Source organism: Aptenodytes patagonicus, chromosome 4, assembly GCF_965638725.1.
Source record: "Aptenodytes patagonicus chromosome 4, bAptPat1.pri.cur, whole genome shotgun sequence".
Taxonomy (NCBI): domain Eukaryota; kingdom Metazoa; phylum Chordata; class Aves; order Sphenisciformes; family Spheniscidae; genus Aptenodytes; species Aptenodytes patagonicus.
In genome coordinates, this window is record NC_134952.1 from 12,355,632 (window position 1) to 12,376,902 (window position 21,271).

The following is a 21,271-nucleotide window of genomic DNA, read 5'->3' on the forward strand; positions in this document are numbered from 1 at the left end:
TTTATAAACAGAATAGCTGCCAGATGGGGTAAACATTTCTTTTAGAATCATTGGTAGAGTATTAGATTTTCATTCAGATCCCACTGAAATAAACAGATTTTGGGTCAAGCTCGCAAATCTCTACAAGATCATATATAGCAAGCCATTTGCCTCAAAAAATGTGGGCTATAGTCAAGGTCAAAAGGATTCCTTCTATCAACTTAGAGCACGACCCATGGAAGTGCACCAGCCCACCGCAACCTCCAAGGCGGAACCGAGATACTGTTACCTGACCACATCTGTATGAATTACAAAACCCTTCACAAGACTACATCGATCTGCAGTGCCTGTTCTAGCAATGGCAAAGTCAATAATAATGAAAAGATACAGGCTGGGATTATGGTAGACAGCACATTTACAAGAAGAAAGTTCATTGCGCTTGTCTGAAGCATTCCCCTGTCATACTTAGTCTTCCTCATAAAGAAAATATTTTACTCATCTGTTATTGAAAGAATTGCCTTAAAAGAAATTAACCCAGTAGACAAGAAATACTCCCAATAGAAATACTTGGATATTTATTGCTCTAGGATATGTTTATCTAGACTTTCTATCCCCAAATGTATACCACCAGATTGTTTGAGTGCTTTCACTGTTTTGATATCCTTTTAGATATCCCAGGTATTTTTGATACACCAGTTTATTTTAGACTCCCAGAAAATATTTATCTATACAATGAATATATATCTATTTCTGCACAGCACTTAAATTTACAGTACTCACATTATCAACATGGAATTGCATAAATCCAAGTTTCATCATTCACCAGTGCTATGATCCCAAATGCATCCCCCTCCACAAGTTTTTTTCCACAGGTAATGAAATAGAACCAATTGTTGTTCCCCCCCAAAGAAAACGGTTTAGAAATTCAAACCAATTCTAGAAGAGAAATTTGCATTCCCACATAAGTAGCAATAAAGGGAAATTAACACCTTAAATGTATGTGATAAAACAAGGGAAGTTAGATACTGCATGCCACTAGATATAACTGGCTATTTGGAATGAAAGATGGTCTAAAAGAAGTCATGCAACATGGTAGTATTTCTATTAAAGTAAAAGGTGTCACTCAACCTTTATTGGAAAGAGACTGAAAATAATCTCATACAGAACCATTCATGTACCTGAAGATTGTTTCCTATCCACCAGTAGAAGACTGTCAAATTAGGGTTCTTAGGCAGTATGATGGCTGTCAGATTCACCTCCTGGTTTCTCCCAACAACTGGAATGACTTCTAAATTTAAAGCCTGCAGCGGAGCTGAACAAAGTTCCCAAAATATCATTGCACAAGAATCCATCAATTTATTAATGCCTCTTTGCCCAAAAGCCTTTCACCTGCACACCATAAGGTCCTGAATTTATTTTTCCCTCCCTCCTGCTTTTACATCTGTGTTGAAAGCTACGGGCATAATTGGAAGGAACACATTTCAACCAAAAAAAAAAAAAAAAAACCCCAAACAAAATCCTAGAGCAATGTGATGGATCACCAAAATGCACCTCTCTGATGCGCTTTTTTTTTGGTTCATGTCCAATTCTAGAAAACAGAAGCAAATATCCCAGTTAAAAAGTGGAAAAGGCAATCTCAGCTTATTTTTTTTTAAAGTAATTAACAATCAAATGAATAGAAATCTAACAAATCTCAAACTGCTAAGGGAAAAGCAGAAAACTGAAAAAGAATATTGCTGACTACTCATTTTCATTATAAAATATCAGCTGTTAGGCTCACACCACACATAAACTCTCATTAATGCATGCTTTAAAATAGATGTGTACATCAGGGGAGCATTTATTTGCAAATCAAAATAGATAACCTCTGTACTCCAAAATGTGCCTTAGAGTAAGTTTATTCCTTTCTGAACTTTTGCCTATGAAGGCTGTAAACATTATTATTTTTATAAAAGAAATGCATCATTACAATGATTTTATCTGCTTCCTAATGTATTTTGCTTCATAGTACAATAACTTTACTGAAATAAAATCTTGCCCTCAGAGGCTTCCGAGCGTATCTTTTTCAGCATGTCTGAAGGTAAAAGCTTTATAATAGTATAATGTGATAACTAGAATTTCTTAAACTTCAGCTGCACCATCTATCCAGGATACCAAACTGCTGTATGGTCCACCATGCATTCATTACACAGAATGAATACTAACCCATCCATTTTTGTTCCATTCTAAATATCTTTTAACTCATTCAAAGGTCTTTCATCTCAGTGCAAACTTAAAGGTAATTAACACCCGTCCAAAGTCTTTCTCTTACTCTCTTTCATGAACTGAATCATTGCCTGCTCACTTCTAATTCACTTTGACTAAACTGATTCAACTTCTCTGAGAGCAAGTTGTCTGAGCTGTGCACACCCTCCTTTTCCACCTCACTTCAACCGGCCTGTGCGCTGCTTCATCCGAATGTAAGGCTCTGCTTTCATTCTGCGTTTTCTCCGATGACTCTTTAACTACCTATGTGAATTCAAGACATGTTGGGTGCTTAAACAAATGGTTTCTTCAATAGCTTCTTTACTGACAGAGTTAAAATGCTCCTCCTGTTGCTGGTGTCTTGAGGAAAATTCAGAAATTGTAGGAATTCCATTAAATTTCTTCCTCCTCGAAATAGATTTTCCTTCTGATGGGGAAAATCAAAGAAGTCTGGAGGGATCTATGTCACTGTTTTGATTTTGCCATAAATTTACATTTTTGCAGAGGAAACTGATCATTTTGAGATACGGTTCTGCTCCTGAAGGAGGTTACTTTATTTTCCAAAATTTTTAGAGGGGAAGTTGTTTGGTACTTGAATGATGACTGTTATTTCAAGTTTTCCATTCCTATATATTGAAGAGCTAAAAATAATTATTGTGAGTCCTTCTGCTTGTCTCAGTCACACAACTCCATAAGGCATTTGAATAAGCTTCATAGCACCCTTCAGCGTGTACAATTAGGAATGAAGTTGACTTACACAATTCTGTTTAACGAAGCTACAATTTCAGTACAGTTTTCAAAGCTCCCTGATTGTTCACACACTATAGAGATTATGGTTTCATGAAAAAGAAAATGTATGCCTAGTTCTTCTTCAGTTCTCTTTATTCTGGGTTACCTACTCACATTTATACTATCAGACTTGCTCTAATTTCTCTTACAGTTCATTAACAAGTTGTAGATTGTGTGATCTGGATCAGAAAGCATAATCTGGATGACAGGCCAAAGTTCATATAATTGTCCTGCATTACAGGGCATCCCATAGCAACGCAACTTGGCAGGAGTAAAAAATATTCCCTTTACCATTTGTCCCTGAAAAAATTCCCTGGGAATACATCAGCTGGCGATAGAGTGAAAGCAGGACTCTATGGACATTTCTGCTGTCATGGTATTCCACAGTGAAAAATGTCCCTGAACGGCTATAGTGTTTCTCTAGAACATAGAAATTGCAGTTTAATTAATGCCAGCTAATTTCCTCAAATCTTATAATTTACCTAAAAAATTAAACAGAGCAAATCACATAGAAAGCATTTCTTCAACCGGACCGGGTAACATGCTTCCGTCAGTCTTCTAGACCATGCGCAGCATCCACAGACAAGCTCAGGAATGGACCACGTCTGCTTCAGTGCTCTGCTGCCTCTGCACTTCAGCACCAAAGTCCTCTTAATTACCAGTGATTTTACTTGTGAAAAATACCTCTGGCTTCTGCAATTTGTAAATTGACTGCATAAAACACAATCCACATCTTTTATTTTTACTGTTTATCCTGATGTAGGCCACACCAGAAGCACATTTTGAGAAAGTGGTTGTTCCGCTTTCTGTCAGGGCTTGCTACCGCTCGTCATTCTCTGAACGGTAAGAAGTTGTTCTCCCCAGAAAGAAGGATGTTACACAGTTTTTTGCTGTTCGTTGCTTGTACAGATCTACTGTTCCTGTGCTTAATCTACTTCTCAGCACTTAGAAGCTCCTAAAAAGTAATGGTGAAGCCCTAATTAATTTATCTGAGCTCACTGGAGTTGTCAAATGATTTAAAAACCAAACACAACAAAGAAACAGATAAGGGAACTGAGGCAGAGAATTCGATTCTGATCCTTTCCATTTTATTTTAATAGGAGATTGGCCATTAGCATTAATGGGTTGGGCTCCATCTGCTAATCAAAGCAGAACTGGAAACTCTGGACTCAAGGACTCTGACCAGCAAAATACATAAATGTCAGCAGTCACCAGACAGGCTGACATAAAGCACATGGATCTGTGCACAGCCTTGTATGTAGCTCCAGTGATTTCCATTGCTTTGGGATTAGGATGGAAGACACACCACTCACAACAGAGGGAAACAGACACCTGAAGAATGCAAGATGAGTATCTTTTCTTTTGATGTTACTTGTTTCTGAATTTTTGACAGATCTGAAAACAGGCGAAGCACTAGCTGTCTTGAATCTCGAAGGAAGAGGAAAATTCAGTTCCAGTTATGAGTTTCCTTCTTCATTTCAATTATGAGATGACTGAGGTACATTAAGCTTGTGATGATGCATGATATTCCTTGTGCCGTGCTATTCTTTTCTTTTAAATATATTTAATGGGTTTTTTTAGGTCTTAATTAAGGAAAGGGAGAGAAGTCTAAGTCAAGTAATACTGCCTGCCAACATGAAGTTATACCCAAGTACCACTTTGTGAGAACTAACTACCTAAAATGTAGATTCTGGTACTTTAATAAGTAGCCTGACTTTTAGAAACACTGAGATTTTGATTCTTTTTTAAAGTTATACAAAAGCTCATACGTTTCTCAACACATCTGTTCACTTGCTTCACACAGCTCCTAAAAAGACATAGCTTGAAGTGTTAAATTTTAGCTGCTAAGACTGCCAACGGGGTCTTGAGTCAGGAAGATGGATCAAACCTGAGATCTGAACTGAGGCATGCTTGCTATTTAAAAGATTAAAACACCGTCCTTCTCCCAAATCCAAACAAAACTAACTCTGACCTCCTAATACAGTAGGTTTACAAGCCTCCGCATTAACAACATACAGCACTGCAAGACTCTGTGAGATTATTGAAAAAATATGCATTTTTCCTAATTGTGACTAGTAATTTTCTTTACTACTTCATAGTTGTCATGAGGTTTTTACACAGCAGCAAAAGTAAGAAAACCAAAGAGCTGATTTACAGTTGACTTGGACGAACACCACAGCCTCATCATGCCCAGCCACATTCTCAGCCTTCACTGAGACACGGTATATCCCAGGATTCTCATAGCGGTGACGGATGGGTTCTCCAGTCATCGTAAGGTTCACATATATCGCCTTAAAGCCATCGCCAAGATCTACCTGGTATTTGGTATTCAATATATCACCCTAAAAGGAAAATATATCAAAAAAATTTTAAATGGCCAGAACTGAAATAGACAGGACACATGATTATAACCATTCCCTGAACCACAACAGCGTTTCCAGCCCCAGCCAGATATTTTGACTCAATTGCAATAGCTGCAGTAAAACCACTACACCCATGGCGAAGATTTTAGTGCAACAGATGTTGTGTGCATTAACAGAGGTAATACTAAATTTCCACAGTAAGGTGCTACCTTAAAATAAGACACTCCAGACCACTAACCAAGTTGTATGACACAGAAACCATCACTCTCGTCTTAATGTAGCTGGACATTAACTAACATAACGGTGCAGGGCAGCCCCAAGTTCTGGAGTGATGCTCATATGATTGCAAACAACTGAATATTGTTATTTTAGCAAATTACCACTCATTCAGTGAACTTCTAGCCTATGCAATTATAAAGTAAAATTAATTGGTTTAGACCTTCTTCACAGCACCTTCTAACCACACCCTCTGAGAGTTAACCATATGGCCTTCAAGATCCAAGCTGGGATCTTTGCACAGAGTTGTACAGCATTATACAGAGCTACCAGCATGTTTAGAACTAACGTGCCCTACTGCAAAATTAGATGCATGCTTAATGAAGCAGATTATTGAGCTGAGTTTGGGAAAGGGTTTAAAAGTCCAGCCAAATAATTTTGTCATGTCAAACGTCTCACAGAATTTATAATTCATTGCACTTCTGCTAAGTGCTCCTTTAAATGACACTGTCTTCCTAAACTCAGGCCTAAAATACTGCAAGACTGATACTACTGTCAGAGGACAAACATATGCCCATCACTTGTGTTGTCACGGTGTGGCTGCTCAGGAGAGAAGTCAGGCCTGTGCTATGTGGACTGGCAATGTGGATGGAGTCAAAGGAAAATTCATTTTAGCTGTGAGCAGCAACACTTTCTCAATACTACTGGCAGCACTACCTTAGAATCATAGAATCATAGAATCATTAAGGTTGGAAAAGACCTCTAAGATCATCGAGTCCAACCGTCAAAAAGCAAGCTGCCCTGCTTCCTCGGTCTTCAGCAATATGTTCCTGCTCGCTTGCCGCAGTACACAGCCATCACAGTCATGCCATTAAAACAGGTTGCAGGGCCAGGCTTGGTAGAAAATCCTCTGTATTGTGAAAATGCAGTGTTGGTTTAAAAATCTTCATTGCCTCTAGGAGAGGAATGTATACATCCATATGCTAGTCAGGTGACCTGAATGGCCATCAGAGCAGAGGAGGATTGTCACCCATCGAAGTATTCAAAAATCACTTCACTTCTCCATAAGCCAGTCTCTGAAATAGGTTCATATCAAAATCTAATCCCAAAAGGCAGCACTGATATAAAATCAAAGGAGGCAACAAAGCCTAGAACTTACATACCCTGGCATTACAAACGGAAGGAAAACATGCTATTAAGTCCTCCTTTTCTTATTTTGCAGTTTGGTTGATTTTCTTCCATGTTTTATCAGATGAACGAGCATTGCTTATAATGTAAAAGAATACCCATAATAAGGAACCTGGAGGGTTATCAAATACCTAAACACCAGATTTCAACACACATAAAGGACCTTGAAAGCCTCTTCACTGTGAATATTTTTTTCCAAATAACATCATTCTTTTGATAACAGATGGGTAGAATTTAGCAGAGGAGATAATATGTTATTAAAGTTTAAAGCAGAAGATATGTCTTCTTGCCAGCAATGTGCCAGTAAGTGGAATCTCTTTAGACGACATTAGCTTGCAAACAGTTCTTGTTTGCTCTTTCTTATGCTAACAAGTATACATGCATATTTTTTCCAGGTGAGACAGAAACCAGTGTTGAAAGCCAGTAGATGCAAGCTTCTCTTAATGTTTTATTGTAACAGCTTCCCTAGTGTAAAGATGAGAGTGCTGTCTTCAAAAAACCAAGGCACTTCTGTTTCCCTGACCAGGAAAGACAGAGAGCAGTTGACAGATAATAAAAGAGTCACATAGGGAAAAGGCACCTAAATTTAAAAGGAATTGGGGCTTCCACTTCCATGCGAAATAGATTATTGTCATTACATTATTTATTCATATATTCAGCCAACAGAATTTGGGAAAATATAATTATAATTATAAATTATTATTATTTCTAAGGTCACCCGCAAACTGCCCAAACATAGCTGAAGCCTACTTTCTTCACTCCCTGATGTCTGGCATTCCTGCACCTAGTAACATGCATTCACATAAACTAGTAAATGAATTTTGTTCAGCAGAGAAAGTGGTATGTTTTGGCTTATCCTAGTAGAGTTATTTCTTAAACTCAGTAATTGTTATGGATTCTCATTAGATTTTGTTGTATAGTTTAAATCCTAAGCAACGCTCAGGACATTTGAGTATAAATATTATTCTTAGCCATAGGGGGCAGCAAACTGTTACATTTCTTCTAAATCTGCCTTCCAGTTCGATGTAGTGAGCAAAGACTTAATCAGAAAACACAGCACGGGATTCCCTTCAAGATCGCTGACTTCTGAGGATTTTTGAACAGTTTTAAATGTTTTATGTATTGCCACAGAGATTCATGAAAGCTTCAGAATCTACAGAGTAGGAAAAAAAAAATCAAACTGCCAATCAAAATCATTAGAGTCCAAATTATTACCAAATGCTCTATTCTTACAATAAACATTCCCAAACAAATTATAAAAAGAGAAGGCAGCCAAACATGCCACACAACTGTTGGGGCACTGCAAGCATTGGAACGCAGAGCCTGTGAAGCGTTAAGCAGCCCGGTGTTCTGCACGTAACCTTCTTGATTCCATTACAGAAATAAATCCCAAGTGCCCGATTTATATTGCACAGATTTGCTAAAATGTGTGAACTTTCTTCAAGTTCTTGCAAATCAGCGGGGTTAGCCAGGGAGTACAATACTCCAGTAACCTGAGCACAACAGTTAGAGCCTAATACTAAAAAGCAAGCATTAAGAAAGATACCCACAGCAAACATTTCATCCAGAAGTTACTCGCTGCTGTTGGTCAGGGCCTGAGGGCATTGTGTCTCTCAATAAACAGAAAAAACCCCGTATCTTTGGCAACACAACTAATATATAATAAATGTTCTTATGCTGTGCTATTTGCTGATTTCTGTAAAGCTTTGCCTGATTCCTTTCTGAAAGGCAGATTCTCAAAACCGCTTGAACCAGAATATTAAATGTTCTCTGCATTTCTGTTCTTCTCTGATACAGCAGTTGAAATTTTCAGTCCAAGGAGACTTCAGTAATTTAGTTCCTCTGATTTTCAAAGAAGCCGATGCCTTTAGGGAATCATGACTGATCACGCTGCTGAGGAGACAAATCCCGTTCTGTGGACAGAACTTGGTGGTTCACTGAGCTTACTGGATTGTCTGACTCACTTGAAAACAGAAGTTTCAATATTTAGTCTTTAGTTTCAATATTCGTCTTTGTCTCAAGCACAACGTAATCTCATTCAGTAGCAAAGCAGGTAGGAGAGAAAGGAAGCATAAAAATAGTGAGGAAACTTTCATAAAGCCAATGTTCATTACTACCTGCTCTTGTCTGACGATGAAGGTGATGTCTTCCCCAGGCTTAAGAGCCAGGCTTTCTTCTCTGATGCTGATCTGAAGTCCCTTGGGAGCAATCAATGGACACATATGCTGTGCTAAGTTCTGCTGCAGGTCTACACCACCTTCACACACATTAGAAACAACTTTCCTGTACCTGCAAAAACAGTAAGCAGCAAGCACAATGAATCGAAGCAGGAGAATGTCATCAGAGGCACTGAATGTGAGTGTGATGGTAGCTAATGAATATTCCTTGGGTTCACGAACAGACAAGATTGCAGATGATTAAAACCAACTCATGATGCAAATATTTTGATGATGGACATTGCCTTTATTGAGTAAAACATGTTGAAGAAAGAGGGTGTGGAGCACGATGAGGATTTCACTTGTATGCATTGGAGGAGTCTGACTTTTCAAATTTAGAAACACGCCTGACCAGTCCTCCAGGAGCTAGACAGTCTGTTGTCCTCTCTACCATACCCTTTCCTAGCGTTCAAGAGTCTTCAATGCTCTAGAGGTCTTGGTCCAAACCCCAAAGATCAGGAAGAAATTAGATCAAGCAGCTTCTGCATTAACCCAGAACCAATTGCTTATCTGCTGCTCTCAAATCTATGCATTTCTTAAAACACTTAAAGCAGTTATTTAACATAACAGTATAAAAGAGTGAAAAGCCTAAAACTTTTAAAGAACTAACAATTAAATACTTGGATGTGTACAGTAATTATCAGTTTCACCCAGGTATGTTATTTTTAAACATCTTTTAAAATTGGAGTCAGATTTCACTCTTTTGAATTCCTGTTCTGTATATCACAGCTGTCAGCCACAACCCAAAAGGCATAATTTTCCTTGGTAAGGCAAATATACACAGAGACCGTGATTCTATTGCCAGATTTGACATTTCATTATTTGGTTCTCTTCTCCACAACCGACAGAGATGATGTTATGATAAGCCAAAATAGATGCCAGCTGCAAGTTATTCTCAGCACAGACGTCAGACTACGTTGTAGTGTATATTCTATGTGGTATTGTTTACAGGTACTAAAGCTTTCCTTTGATTCTGAGTGTCCCATATGGTCAGGAAAAGAACCTATTCTCCACAGAACTCCTTACCCCTATGGAAGTGAGAGACTGGGAAATTCTGTGAGATGTTACTGGCTCCTCAGAGTTAATTCATTGGATTCAAACTGAAAATTGGTCTGAATTCAAGCAATGGGCTAAAAAAAAAGCCTTTGAATGGACTATTATGAATTCCTATCAGAAGTGTAGCAATGGTTACAAAATGCAGTTACAAAATAAAAATACTGGGAACAAGACAGCTCCCCCTCTTCTCAAATGGGCTGGTTTTTGAACTGCTGTGAACATGTAAGGTAACATTTCTCTTTCATTAATCTGCAGGAAGCTTTTGCACATGCTCTAAGCCAGAGTCAGAACCTTTGCATTTCCCATTTTTTTACAGTTTGCCTTATTTACATTTCCTTAAAACCACTTTTGTGGCCTATGGTTGGAACGTTCTCCCCAACTCCAGAAGCCTCTGCAAGCCAGTCGAACGCAAAATCAGCTTACCCAGTGCTGCTGGTGTATGCCTGCCCCAGTACACAGTCTTCAGGAGGTGCTTCTGGGTTAAACCAAAAGTCAGCAAAGCATTTGCTAGACTCCGACTTCAGAGGTGCAGAGCGCTCAAACCCATAATCACTGAAAAACATCGATACCAAGTGTGTTACTATCCCCACTTCATTCAGCAGTCTAATTTGGGTGGATGAGACTACTTTTTTAAGAGTAAAAAGATTTTTAAAATATTATTCTACCAGCTGAACATACAAGTCGATGAAGCCAGTTCTGTTCTAAGTCTAGTTTCAACGGGAGCTGTGTACACCTGGGGGAAAAACTGGTTGCAATTACTTTGTCAGTTCTACAAATTGACTCTCTTGGTAGCTTAGGTTTTTAAAAGGTTTCCTTTGCCAGTCAGACCAACACATTTCTTGTGGTTTTTTGCTTCATTTGCAAATAGAAAAGGTTTGCTTGCCTTATAAATCAATCCAATGGTCATTTTTCAAGTCTTGATCAATAGAGAAAAACATCAGGATTTATTCAGTCAGGTGAAACAAATACTTAAAACATGGCAATGTTTTTAAACAAAGGCAAATGCAAAAGCAACCTGTTATTCAAATAACAGGTTGCCTATTTGTTTATACACAGCTATGTGGGGAGAGGGGCAAAAGGAGGAAAATAAACCCATCTCAAACTCTAAGTAACTATTCACTGGCAGTAAATCAAAAGGTCCACAGACAGACTCACCATAAGAAATCAGAGTTCACACATTCACAAACTTTGGATGTGAGAGCTGATGTGAAACTTCTCCCTTTAATGCACCACGATGAAATCTTCCTCTTCCGAAAGCTCCTCTGCTGGCCCATGATGCAACGATCGCCCTGAACATCAAAGCACCGCACTTATTGCACACCACAACCTACACCACACAGACGTGGCCTTATGTTGTCATGAGAAAGGCTGGTCTTGCTGCCAAGACTATAAACTTGTATCAAGTCTCAACTCTCTTATATTCAGACATATAGGTATTACAAAGCTCTCATATCCACTGCTGTCCACTAACAGGACATTACAGAATTAAAACATATGCTATATTTCAGGGCACAAATCGAAAGGTGTACATGGAAAGTCAAGTGCTATTTAACCCATGTTTCATGTGTGCACAATCTAGGCACAACCCTACAACTGGCCATTTAAAAATTCAGCATGGATGCAGACGGCTGAGGTTCTATCTAAATCACCATGTCTCGTGTCGGCAGTCAACAGGAAGCACCAGGCATGTGGACACAGGTGGAATGAAGACTATCTGAACAAACACACTCCACTGGTAATTGGGCAGCTGCCAAGTACTCTGTCAAAGTCATTTTAATGGTTTCTAATTTCTGAAAGACATTTCAATGCCAATATCCCAAGATACTGTTACTCTTTAGGCTCAGATCTGCATAACTTTCTTAGTAAATACACAGCATTCGCAAACAGGAAGTGTAAAATCAGGCATGAGAACTAGCAAATGAGAACTGGAGAACTGGAATAGCAGTAATAGAGTAATACGCAAAAAAAACCCCAACCCTGCAGAGAGCGAGAGAACAAATGTACTGGAAGAAGGACAAACATAATAATCAGAATGATTATGAATAAATATGACATATTCCATTTAATGTAAAAAAACCCTCACATTGGTCTCTTTAATCAATACATTGTAGAGAGAATGTAGCTTCCCAAGATTGGATTTGGCCAGAGCACCAGGATTAGCACAGCCTTAATGCATTACTGCAGAAATGGTATTGCCCAAAACAACTGGACTCCATTACGTGATCGGTCCACTGAGATCCTAAATTACTTCTGGAATGGGCTTTACTTATGGCAACTTATATATGAGTACAGTATGTGGTCAGGAAGTTGGCAGAACATATGACTGCATGTTGAAATTGCTTCAATCAATATTACACACTTTAGTTTATGGTATATGCTTCATAATCCAGCAGGACCACCTATTATTATGGCAGACCACCAGATATACTTCCACGTTTTCGAGGACACAGATCACACAACCAAAAGGAATATAAAACCCTCCCCCATTTTAAACTATTGTAAAATCAGCAAATACCAACATAAGGAGATTAAAGCTGGGGATGTAACATCCAAATTCTATTTGAAAAAGTTTTCCTAGCACACAATTCTACATGAATCTGAAAGCTAACATGAATCTGAAAGCTATGGAAAAGTTGTGGCAGTTAATGTAAGACCATGAATACCTGTAGATTTGTGAGCTCCCAAGATTCATAGTCATCATCAGTGCACTCCCTGGGGAAGGATGGTCTGAAGTCCACCTTCACCAGTTCCCAGTCTGAACGGTAGCTAATATGTCCAAAGACTCTGAACAAAAAGATCAAAAGTAAAATCTTACTGGAAAGAAATACCATACATCTGAGATTCCAATTTTCAGTTCTATCTTCTCCTTTGGTCATGGTTCCCTACTAAAAGGTCCCTGGTTAATTTTTCTTCCACTTTTATTCCTCTTCATATACAATGTGTCTAGTTAGAAAACATTTGCCAATTGTCTATAAAACTTTACAATGAAAAAATATAGCTCATAGATTAGAGATTTTTTTTTTCCCCAGCAAACTATTCAGAAATTTAGTTGGAAATATACTACCTTTTCTAATTTGGAACCTGACATTTTTGTCTATTATCTTGTTACATGAAACATACAGAGCTCTCAGATTTTGACAGGGAGCTCAGATCAGGGAGCAGAACCCAGGATCACCGGCTTCAATCTCCAGCTCTGTCACTCATTCCTTATGATTATGGTGCAACTTCCTCAGTTGTTTTTGTTGTTTTTTTTTTTTAACTTCTACAGATTTCAGATGGCAATTTGCTATTGTTTAAACTCACAGCAGTATCATGAAATTGTATTCATTTCTAAGGAATACACTGAATTTACACATTGTGCTGAGGAACTCTCTGACTCCATTTCAGATAGTCCAATGTATAACAAAAAACAGCCATAAACTGTAGATTTCTTTTTGAAAAAAAAAATGGAAATCTCATTGCTTTAAAAACCAAGCTGCACTTTCAAAGCAGCCAACATTTTCAAAGTCAGAATATTTATTTCCAAAACAAAACGGGTAAGTATGACATCCAGCAACAAATTAGAAAGGATAAAGACTCTATTTGGGCAAAAGTCAAATGTATTTGTGGTTTGTATCTGGCTTATGTGGCTTACTTGCCAAAGAATTTAAGTTGATTCTGAAGCCAACAATTTCTGTGCAGTTCATACTGCACAGAGTTCATATTCCAAGCTTCAGTAGCATTCTCCAAACTAGTTCATTCCTTTTGTTTTGCCCTCAGTTTTGTTCAAATCCAGACACAGCAGGAATGGCACAGTTTTGCTAAAAGCATTCTGCTGCACACAGTCATTTCTCTTGTCCTGAATACCAGGTTCAAAGTGGAACTAGGGTAGACCAGAAGTGAGGAAATGGTGGATTCTCTGCAGCACAGAGGCAACATCATCACACTAAGCCTCCTCCCTGGTAGATGGATGTAGAGCTCTGAAGTCTACCAAAGAGGCTGAAAAATAGTCGCAGAGACTAAAGATGTACAGTGATTTCCCCCTTTCCTTTCTGGTGTCTTTGCTTCTCAGCCATAGCACAGAGATGTAGGTATCTATAGATTACTGCCCATACTGCCCACATTATAATGACCAAACAATCCATGCTCACAGGAAACTTCACCATCAGAAGTGCACTTAATTAAACAGAAACATGTGCATTTAATTTGTATGTCTTATTCTTTTCTTAGTAAGGCTCTGAGATTAAAGGACTTGGATCATCTAACTTTCTTTCCTTTTCAATCTACCCATGGCTCAGAAGTAGAAACAATACACAAAAACTAAAAAGTGGCTCGGTCCACTGGCTGTATGTGCACATAGGTGTGTGGTCCCACTTCCCTCATCGAGACCTACAGGTTTGGTTCCTTTTTCTGGTTCAGCTGGATCCTGAGAGCTGCTGTCACCATATAATCTTATTCACTTGTAGTTATATACTCAATAAAGTGACTACTTAGGTGGTCTCATGCTTTTTCCACAATGCCTGCTTCAATATGACTGGCTTTGCTGACAGGCATGAAATGTCTTTTGCATGCTAAATACCTGTACCTCCTTTTTTTAAAATCTTTTTTTCTCCATACAAGGTACTAATGTAAGGCAGACTTCACCATGTGCTTATGCAGCTACCTACCTCAGCGAATGCTTCTTTAGACACCACAAAACTTCACAAATTGGCTACATTTCTTTTATTAACCCATTTATCAACAAATATCTTGAAGTGCAAGGAGCCAAGTCCTGTCAAAGCTTCACTCCTGCCTCAAGAAAAGTATTTTCTATGGAGCAGGTGAAATTTTATTCATTCGTGTTACCTATCTCAGGCAGATTAGTCAGGAAAAAGAAAGGAGATGGTTGTTTGAGTTCAATGCAGAACAGAATAATGAAATTATCCTGAAAATATAAACCAAAATCTCTGAACTATTAATAATCATCTTTGAGACCTCACAGAGGAAGAGGGTGACTCCAGATGATTATGGAAAGGCAAACATTTTGCCTATATATGGACACACACACACACTTACTTATATGTGTGTATTTATATGTATACATAACCATATATATAAATCAACAAAACAGAGCCCAGAGAGTTACAGAATTAATTTTGATATCCACAAAGATACCGAACAACTTATTAAGCTCTCCTCTTATAAGCACCTTGGAGATAATTAAAATGGTAACAAACAGCCACCACGGATTTGTCAAAACCAAATCATGTCAAACTAATGTAATTTCCTTCTTTTACAGGGTAACTGGCTTAGTGGAAAAAGGAAAGGAGAACATGTAGCATATTTTGACCTTTGTTAAAACTGCTACGCAGTTCTAGCTGACACTGTCTCAACTTAAAAAGGAAAACATCAGTGCAGATAAAATCATTGTAATGAGGAATGGGAGTGCATCTCCAATTAGAAAAATCCATTTTCAAAAAGTAGTTATCAAACAGGGAATATTTTGAGATATGCATCATAAAGATATGATGGTCCACAGTCAAAATTTTCATTAACACCCATGTGGTCAAATAACAAACACACACAAAATTTTGGCAGATAACACAGAAAGAAGGGTGCGGACACTGACTGGTGGAAGCAATGGTCAGAAATCAACATGATTAAATACTCAAAAAACAATTGCAAAAAGTACTCCTAGGAAAAACACAACAACAAAGGTGCAAAACCAAAATGGAAAATAGCTTTCAAACACCAAAGGAAAGGCTTGGGGAATTCTGGGGAATCAAAACAAAAATGCAATGTTGCTGCAAAAGAAGAAAGACTAATTTTAGGTTGTATTCAGAACTAGAAAACAGAAGACATGGAGGCAATTATTTTTATGAACTTGGCACTGGTGGAGCCTCTGAAAGAATATGGTGTCTAATTTTGGATATTATATGCATATTTACACACCCACTAAAAATGAAGTTGAAGAGGGGCAAGGATGACTCATAAGCTGCTTAGAAAATGTAACCAATGAAGAAAGACTGAAAGAATGGGGTTTTTCTCTGGAAAAGATAAAACTGAAAAGTACAACAAAATGTCTTTAAAAAGTCTTGCTGTAGATTGAAGAGTTGTCTTCAAAGAGACCTGGAGAAGGGGCAAAAAGGAGGAAAGACAAGGATCAATAAACTTAAAAGATACAGCTACACAATTCTCTTAATTATTTCTCCTCAGCACTGGCAAAGCCACACCTGGAGTACTGTGTCCAGTTCTTGGCTCCTCAGTACGAGAGAGACATGGACAGACTGAAGAGAATCCAACAACATGCCACAAAGATGTCAAAGGGACTGGATCATCTCCCTATGAGGAAAGGCTGAGAGAGCTAGGACCATTCAGCCTGGAGAAGAGAAGGCTCAGGGGGATCTTATCAATGTATATAAATACCTGAAGGGAGGGTGCACAGAGGACAGATCCAGGCTCTTTTCAGTGGTGCCCGGTGACAGGACCAGGGCAATGGGCACAAACTGGAACACAGGAGGTTCCCTCTGAACATCAGGAAACACATTTTTTACTGTGAGAGTGACCGAGCACTGGCACAGGTTGCCCAAGGAGATTGTGGAGTCTCCATGCTTGGAGAATTCAAAAGCCGTCTGGACACAGTCCTGGGTGACTGGCTCTAGGTGGCCTTGCTTGAGCAGGGGGGTTGGACCAGATGACCCACACAGGTCCCTTCCAACCTCAACCATTTTGTGACTCTGTGATTCTGTAATGGTAATGATACAAGCTATTGAGGCTGTTTATTCTCCCTAACTGGAGCAAGAAATTAGCGAAACATCAAGATTAGAGCTAGAGATTAGATAAACTTTTGAGATATTGCCCAGTCCCGCATCCTGTAATTATATAAAAATTTTAGAAATTACTCTAGAAATTATGCAAATTCTACTAGAATAATATGGAAGCTATGTGCAAACCATATCTGTATACAGCAAAGGCACTGCTTCAATGGGCGAACTATAAGCCTCTCCTCTGTGGATTTTTAGCAAAAGACAGAAATAACCTTTCTGCCTGTTAGTCCAGCATCTTGCAAAAAAGTACTTCTTTCCTTTATGGCTGTTCTGATTCTACAGACTGAAAACCATGTTCTGACGGAGCACAGTAACTGCACCACTGATTCCACCATTCTCTGGCTTAAGTAAAATTCCTGAGATTTGAGGAAATGTCCCAGCACAGCCACAAACCCCAGGAAAAATGCAGCCATACAGCTTTGTAATTCCTGGGGCAAATTTCCTAAGGAATCCAGCACCTTACATGCACCCAGCTTAGCAAGCTGTTTGAAAACATGGCCTCATGATTATTAACGCTGTTGCTACAATAACACTTGTTGCCCTATTGAGAACAGGGTTTTGTAGACGCATCAGAGGAGCCCATTTAAATGTATTGCCAAATATCACTAGAATTAAAAAGAAGTATTTTTCCAAAGTAAGGAAGAAAGGCATGTTTTAAGTAGGATTCAATGGATTAGACAAAAATATGACCTACAATAAAGCAATACATAACAGCAATCACAATCTAATTGCTTAGGTGCAAAACATGTATGTCTAATAAAATCATATGAATGGAAAAAAATGGAACAGTGCAGCAAGTGTAACTGATGATTAGAAGTTAAATATCAAGATGATAGTAATTCATAAGCTACTAAAACCATCTTCTTGATTAATTATATTTCATTAGAAAGCCACCAAATCAATTCTGTTGAAACTATGAAAGACAATGCTGTGATAAATAATTTTTTAAAGAAATTCCAATTACCTTGGAAATTCATTTACTTTTATTTGCAAGAATTTGGGATCTATAATTTTAACGTCAGTGTTTCAGTTGCCATAACAACTTTGTACATTTGTTCCTAGTTCATTTATGAGCACATCATTTTTTAATTTGATTGCATCATTTGATAGCTAAGACAGTTTAATGTAGTTTTTAAGCTAACTCATTTAAAGTATTTGCTGGAGGATTGCTGGTTATTTCTGTTCCTGATAAAGCTCATAACCAGGGGAGCTAATTTAACAGAAATTATATGCAATGATAATCTCTTCCAGTAAATTCACGTTTCTATTAAAAAAAAATGAGCATCTATTCAATAGATGTTCTTAGTTCAGATGAACAGTAATAGCTGTGTCACCTGCTGCCTGTGTCACGTGCAAACCACCTGACTGAAGCTATGATGGTGCTAAAGCTGGAGACCCCCAAAGACTTATCAGGTAAACATTCAGCTTCCATGGCTTCATTCAAGAGAAATGAGCCTGATTTTGACAACACACTGCTCATCTCAGATGTCACAGATGTCTTTTTATAACCACTACACTTGCCTTCCTCTTTAACTTTTCTGCATGTTCTTCAGGATTTTGTTCATAGGCTTTCACAGCATCAAAACATTCTTTGCCAGAGCAGACAGGTTTTAGCTACAGTGTCCCATATCATGGATCTAATGCCATATAAATTAAGACACGTCTTGAGCAACTTTTTGTGGTATTATGGTGGTTTACCTTTGCGCTGCTAGCCATATTGTCTCCAGGCAAAGAAAATGGCTTTGAGCAGCCTGATGTCCGATATACCCACCAGATCCTCAGAGCAGCACAGCTGAACCTGCAACAGTTTTGCTTTACTACTGAATATCTGAGAACACTCAAAGATGTCAGAGTGGCGGGAGTGATCCTGCTGTACTGCTGTCACAAAGACAGCACATGTGGAATTTATTCAGATGTTTAATGTAGCAACTTAAATTGTCCAAGTTTTGCAGTCGTACTGAAGACTAGTGATGACAACTGCGTGATGCACAGCTACTTTTGTTTGAAATCAGATGCCTCTTTCATTCTAGACATGCTGCTTTAATCTCCCAAGTGCTGTGTTGGCTTTTGCTCTCCTCTATATGACTTTGTCATCAACCGTGGTGTTTGAAACAGCATGCTGCCAAGGTAGCAGAATTTGTCTGCACAGTCCTGTACTGCCCTGTTGACACCCTCTGCTAACTTGACATGCCAGTTGGGGGTGGAACAGGACCTCTAGAGGACCTCTCCCTCCTAGAGAGAGAGCTTTCAAATGTGTACAACTACTGACAATAAAACCTAGGGTTTGAATCAGGGTCAACTGAGGACCCCACATACAGGTGATAGGAGCAATCTCAGTGGCTCTATCTTGGATAACATGTCTAACTTCTTCTGGGCAGCACCTAAGCAAAGATGGCCAAGCATGTTGTATTCGGTTTGCGTGGCAAGGTTTTGGTAGCAGAGGGGCTACAGGGGTGGCTTCTGTCAGAAGCTGCCAGAAGCTTCCCGCGTGTCTGACAGAGCCACTTCCATCCGGCTCCAAGATGGACCCGCTGCTGGCCAAGGCCAAGCCCGTCAGCGACAGTGGTAGCGCCTCTGGGATAACGTATTTAAGAAGGGGGGAAAAACTGCGCAACTGCAGCCGAAGAGAGGAGTGAGAATATGTGAGAGAAAGAACTCTGTAGACACCATGGTCAGTGAAGGAGGGGGAGGAGGTGCTCCAGGTGCTGGAGCAGAGGTTCCCCTGCAGCCCGTGGTGAAGACCACAGTGAGGCAGGCTGTCCTCTGTAGCCCATGGAGGTTAATGGTGGAGCAGATATCCACCTGCAGCCTGTGGAGGACCCCACGCCAGAGCAGGTGGATGTGCCCAAAGGAGGCTGTGACCCTGTGGGAAGCCCGTGCTGCAGCAGGCTCCTGGCAGGACTTGTGGACCCATGGAGAGAGGAGCCCACGCTGGAGCAGGTTTGCTGGCAGGACTTGTGACCCTGTGGGGGACCCACGCTGGAGCAGTCTGTTCCTGAAGGACTGCACCCTGTGGAAAGGACCCACGCTGGAGCAGATCGTGAAGAACTGTAGCCCGTGGGAAGGGCTCACGCTGGAGAAGTTCATGGAGGACTGTCTCCCGTGGGAGGGACCCCACGCTGGAGCAGGGGAAGAGCGTGAGGAGTCCTCCCCCTGAGGAGGAAGGAGCGGCAGAGACAACGTGTGATGAACTGACCGCAACCCCCATTCCCCATCCCACTGAGCCACTGGGGCTGAGGAGGTAGAGAAAATCGGGAGTGAAGCTGAGCCCGGAAAGAAGGAAGGGGTGGGGGGAAGGTGTTTTAAGATTTAGTTTTTATTTTCTCATTATCCTACTCTGATTTGATTGGTAATAAACTAATTTCCCCAAGTCGAGTCTGTTCTGCCCATTATGGTAATTGGTGAGTGATCTCTCCCTGTCCTTCTCTCGACCCACGAGCCTTTGATTATATTTTCTCTCCCCTGTCCAGTTGAGGAGGGGAGTGACAGAGCGGCTTTGGTGGGCACCTGGCCTCCAGCCAGGGTCAATGCACCATGACTCTGCACCAAGCCATGAAGCCCTTCCTTTTTGTTGTAGATGTTCTTTAAACAGAAAATTGTTGCCAAAAGGATGTACCCTTGTTTTATTACCTGACATTTCTTTACCTCACTTTTTCAGTGAAGTACAATTGAGATCAAGGAGGGTAGCGAACTTCTGAGGTAAAAATCGGGGACAGCTGCAAGGTATGTTTTACAGCCAAAGAAGATCACTTATCATCTGTGCTCCTAAGAGCCACGGGGTGGCTTCTGTCTCTATACACATCTTTGCAGCAAAATTTAAAGATAACCAAGGATGCTGAGAAGCATTCTTTTAATCCTGCCTCTTACACCAGAAATGCCTGAGAATTGAACAGAAGAGCTTAGAGAACACGCTCAAGAGCTGTAATAAACATATTTGGCTGTGGATAAAGTCGGCTGGACACATCTCCCTCCAGAGATGAATAATGCAGCCCTGTGTGGCAGCCAGAGGGGCCAGTTAAGAGTGATCTGAGCTGCTTGCTGCAGCCCCCAGGAGATATTAACAATTGCATTTAATGCTTATGTAGCACTTTCCCAATGTTTAACTGGATTACTGGAGGCTTGTAACTTAAAGGCTTCTGGTGACTTAAAACAGAAGAATAGCTGAAATCCATCAAAATAAAAACTGCCCACAAAAGACGTGGTGTTCCCTGCCTTAAACCTCCAGCTCTGCAACAAGAGCAAGATAAAGAGCAAATACAGCCGGAGGGCAGAAACATCCTCCTCCTTATGGACATACCCTAGGACAGGAGCACTCAAACAGGAACAAAAGATGCTTGGCTTCTGGCTCTGTCTGTCCCTTCCATGTAGAGATTACCTTAAGAGCCTGTAGCATCACAAAAACTAATGGTTTAAACAATATTTTAATACGCTTTTC

At 39.7% G+C, this 21,271-nt stretch overlaps 1 protein-coding gene across 4 annotated transcripts in view; it reads right to left on the minus strand.

The window, feature by feature from the left end:
- The window catches only part of SORCS2 (sortilin related VPS10 domain containing receptor 2), a 636,731-nt gene that overhangs the window by 34,798 nt on the left and 580,662 nt on the right, over window positions 1–21,271 (minus strand). For all 4 annotated transcript variants that reach the window (XM_076335889.1, XM_076335888.1, XM_076335891.1 and 1 more), the window contains exons 15-20: window positions 12,715–12,835; window positions 11,207–11,340; window positions 10,475–10,603; window positions 8,897–9,068; window positions 5,168–5,354; window positions 1,158–1,291 (exon numbers count right to left, since the gene is read on the minus strand). In XM_076335889.1, coding sequence (XP_076192004.1) covers window positions 1,158–1,291; window positions 5,168–5,354; window positions 8,897–9,068; window positions 10,475–10,603; window positions 11,207–11,340; window positions 12,715–12,835 — 877 coding nt within the window. The remainder of the gene's footprint in view (window positions 1–1,157; window positions 1,292–5,167; window positions 5,355–8,896; window positions 9,069–10,474; window positions 10,604–11,206; window positions 11,341–12,714; window positions 12,836–21,271) is intronic.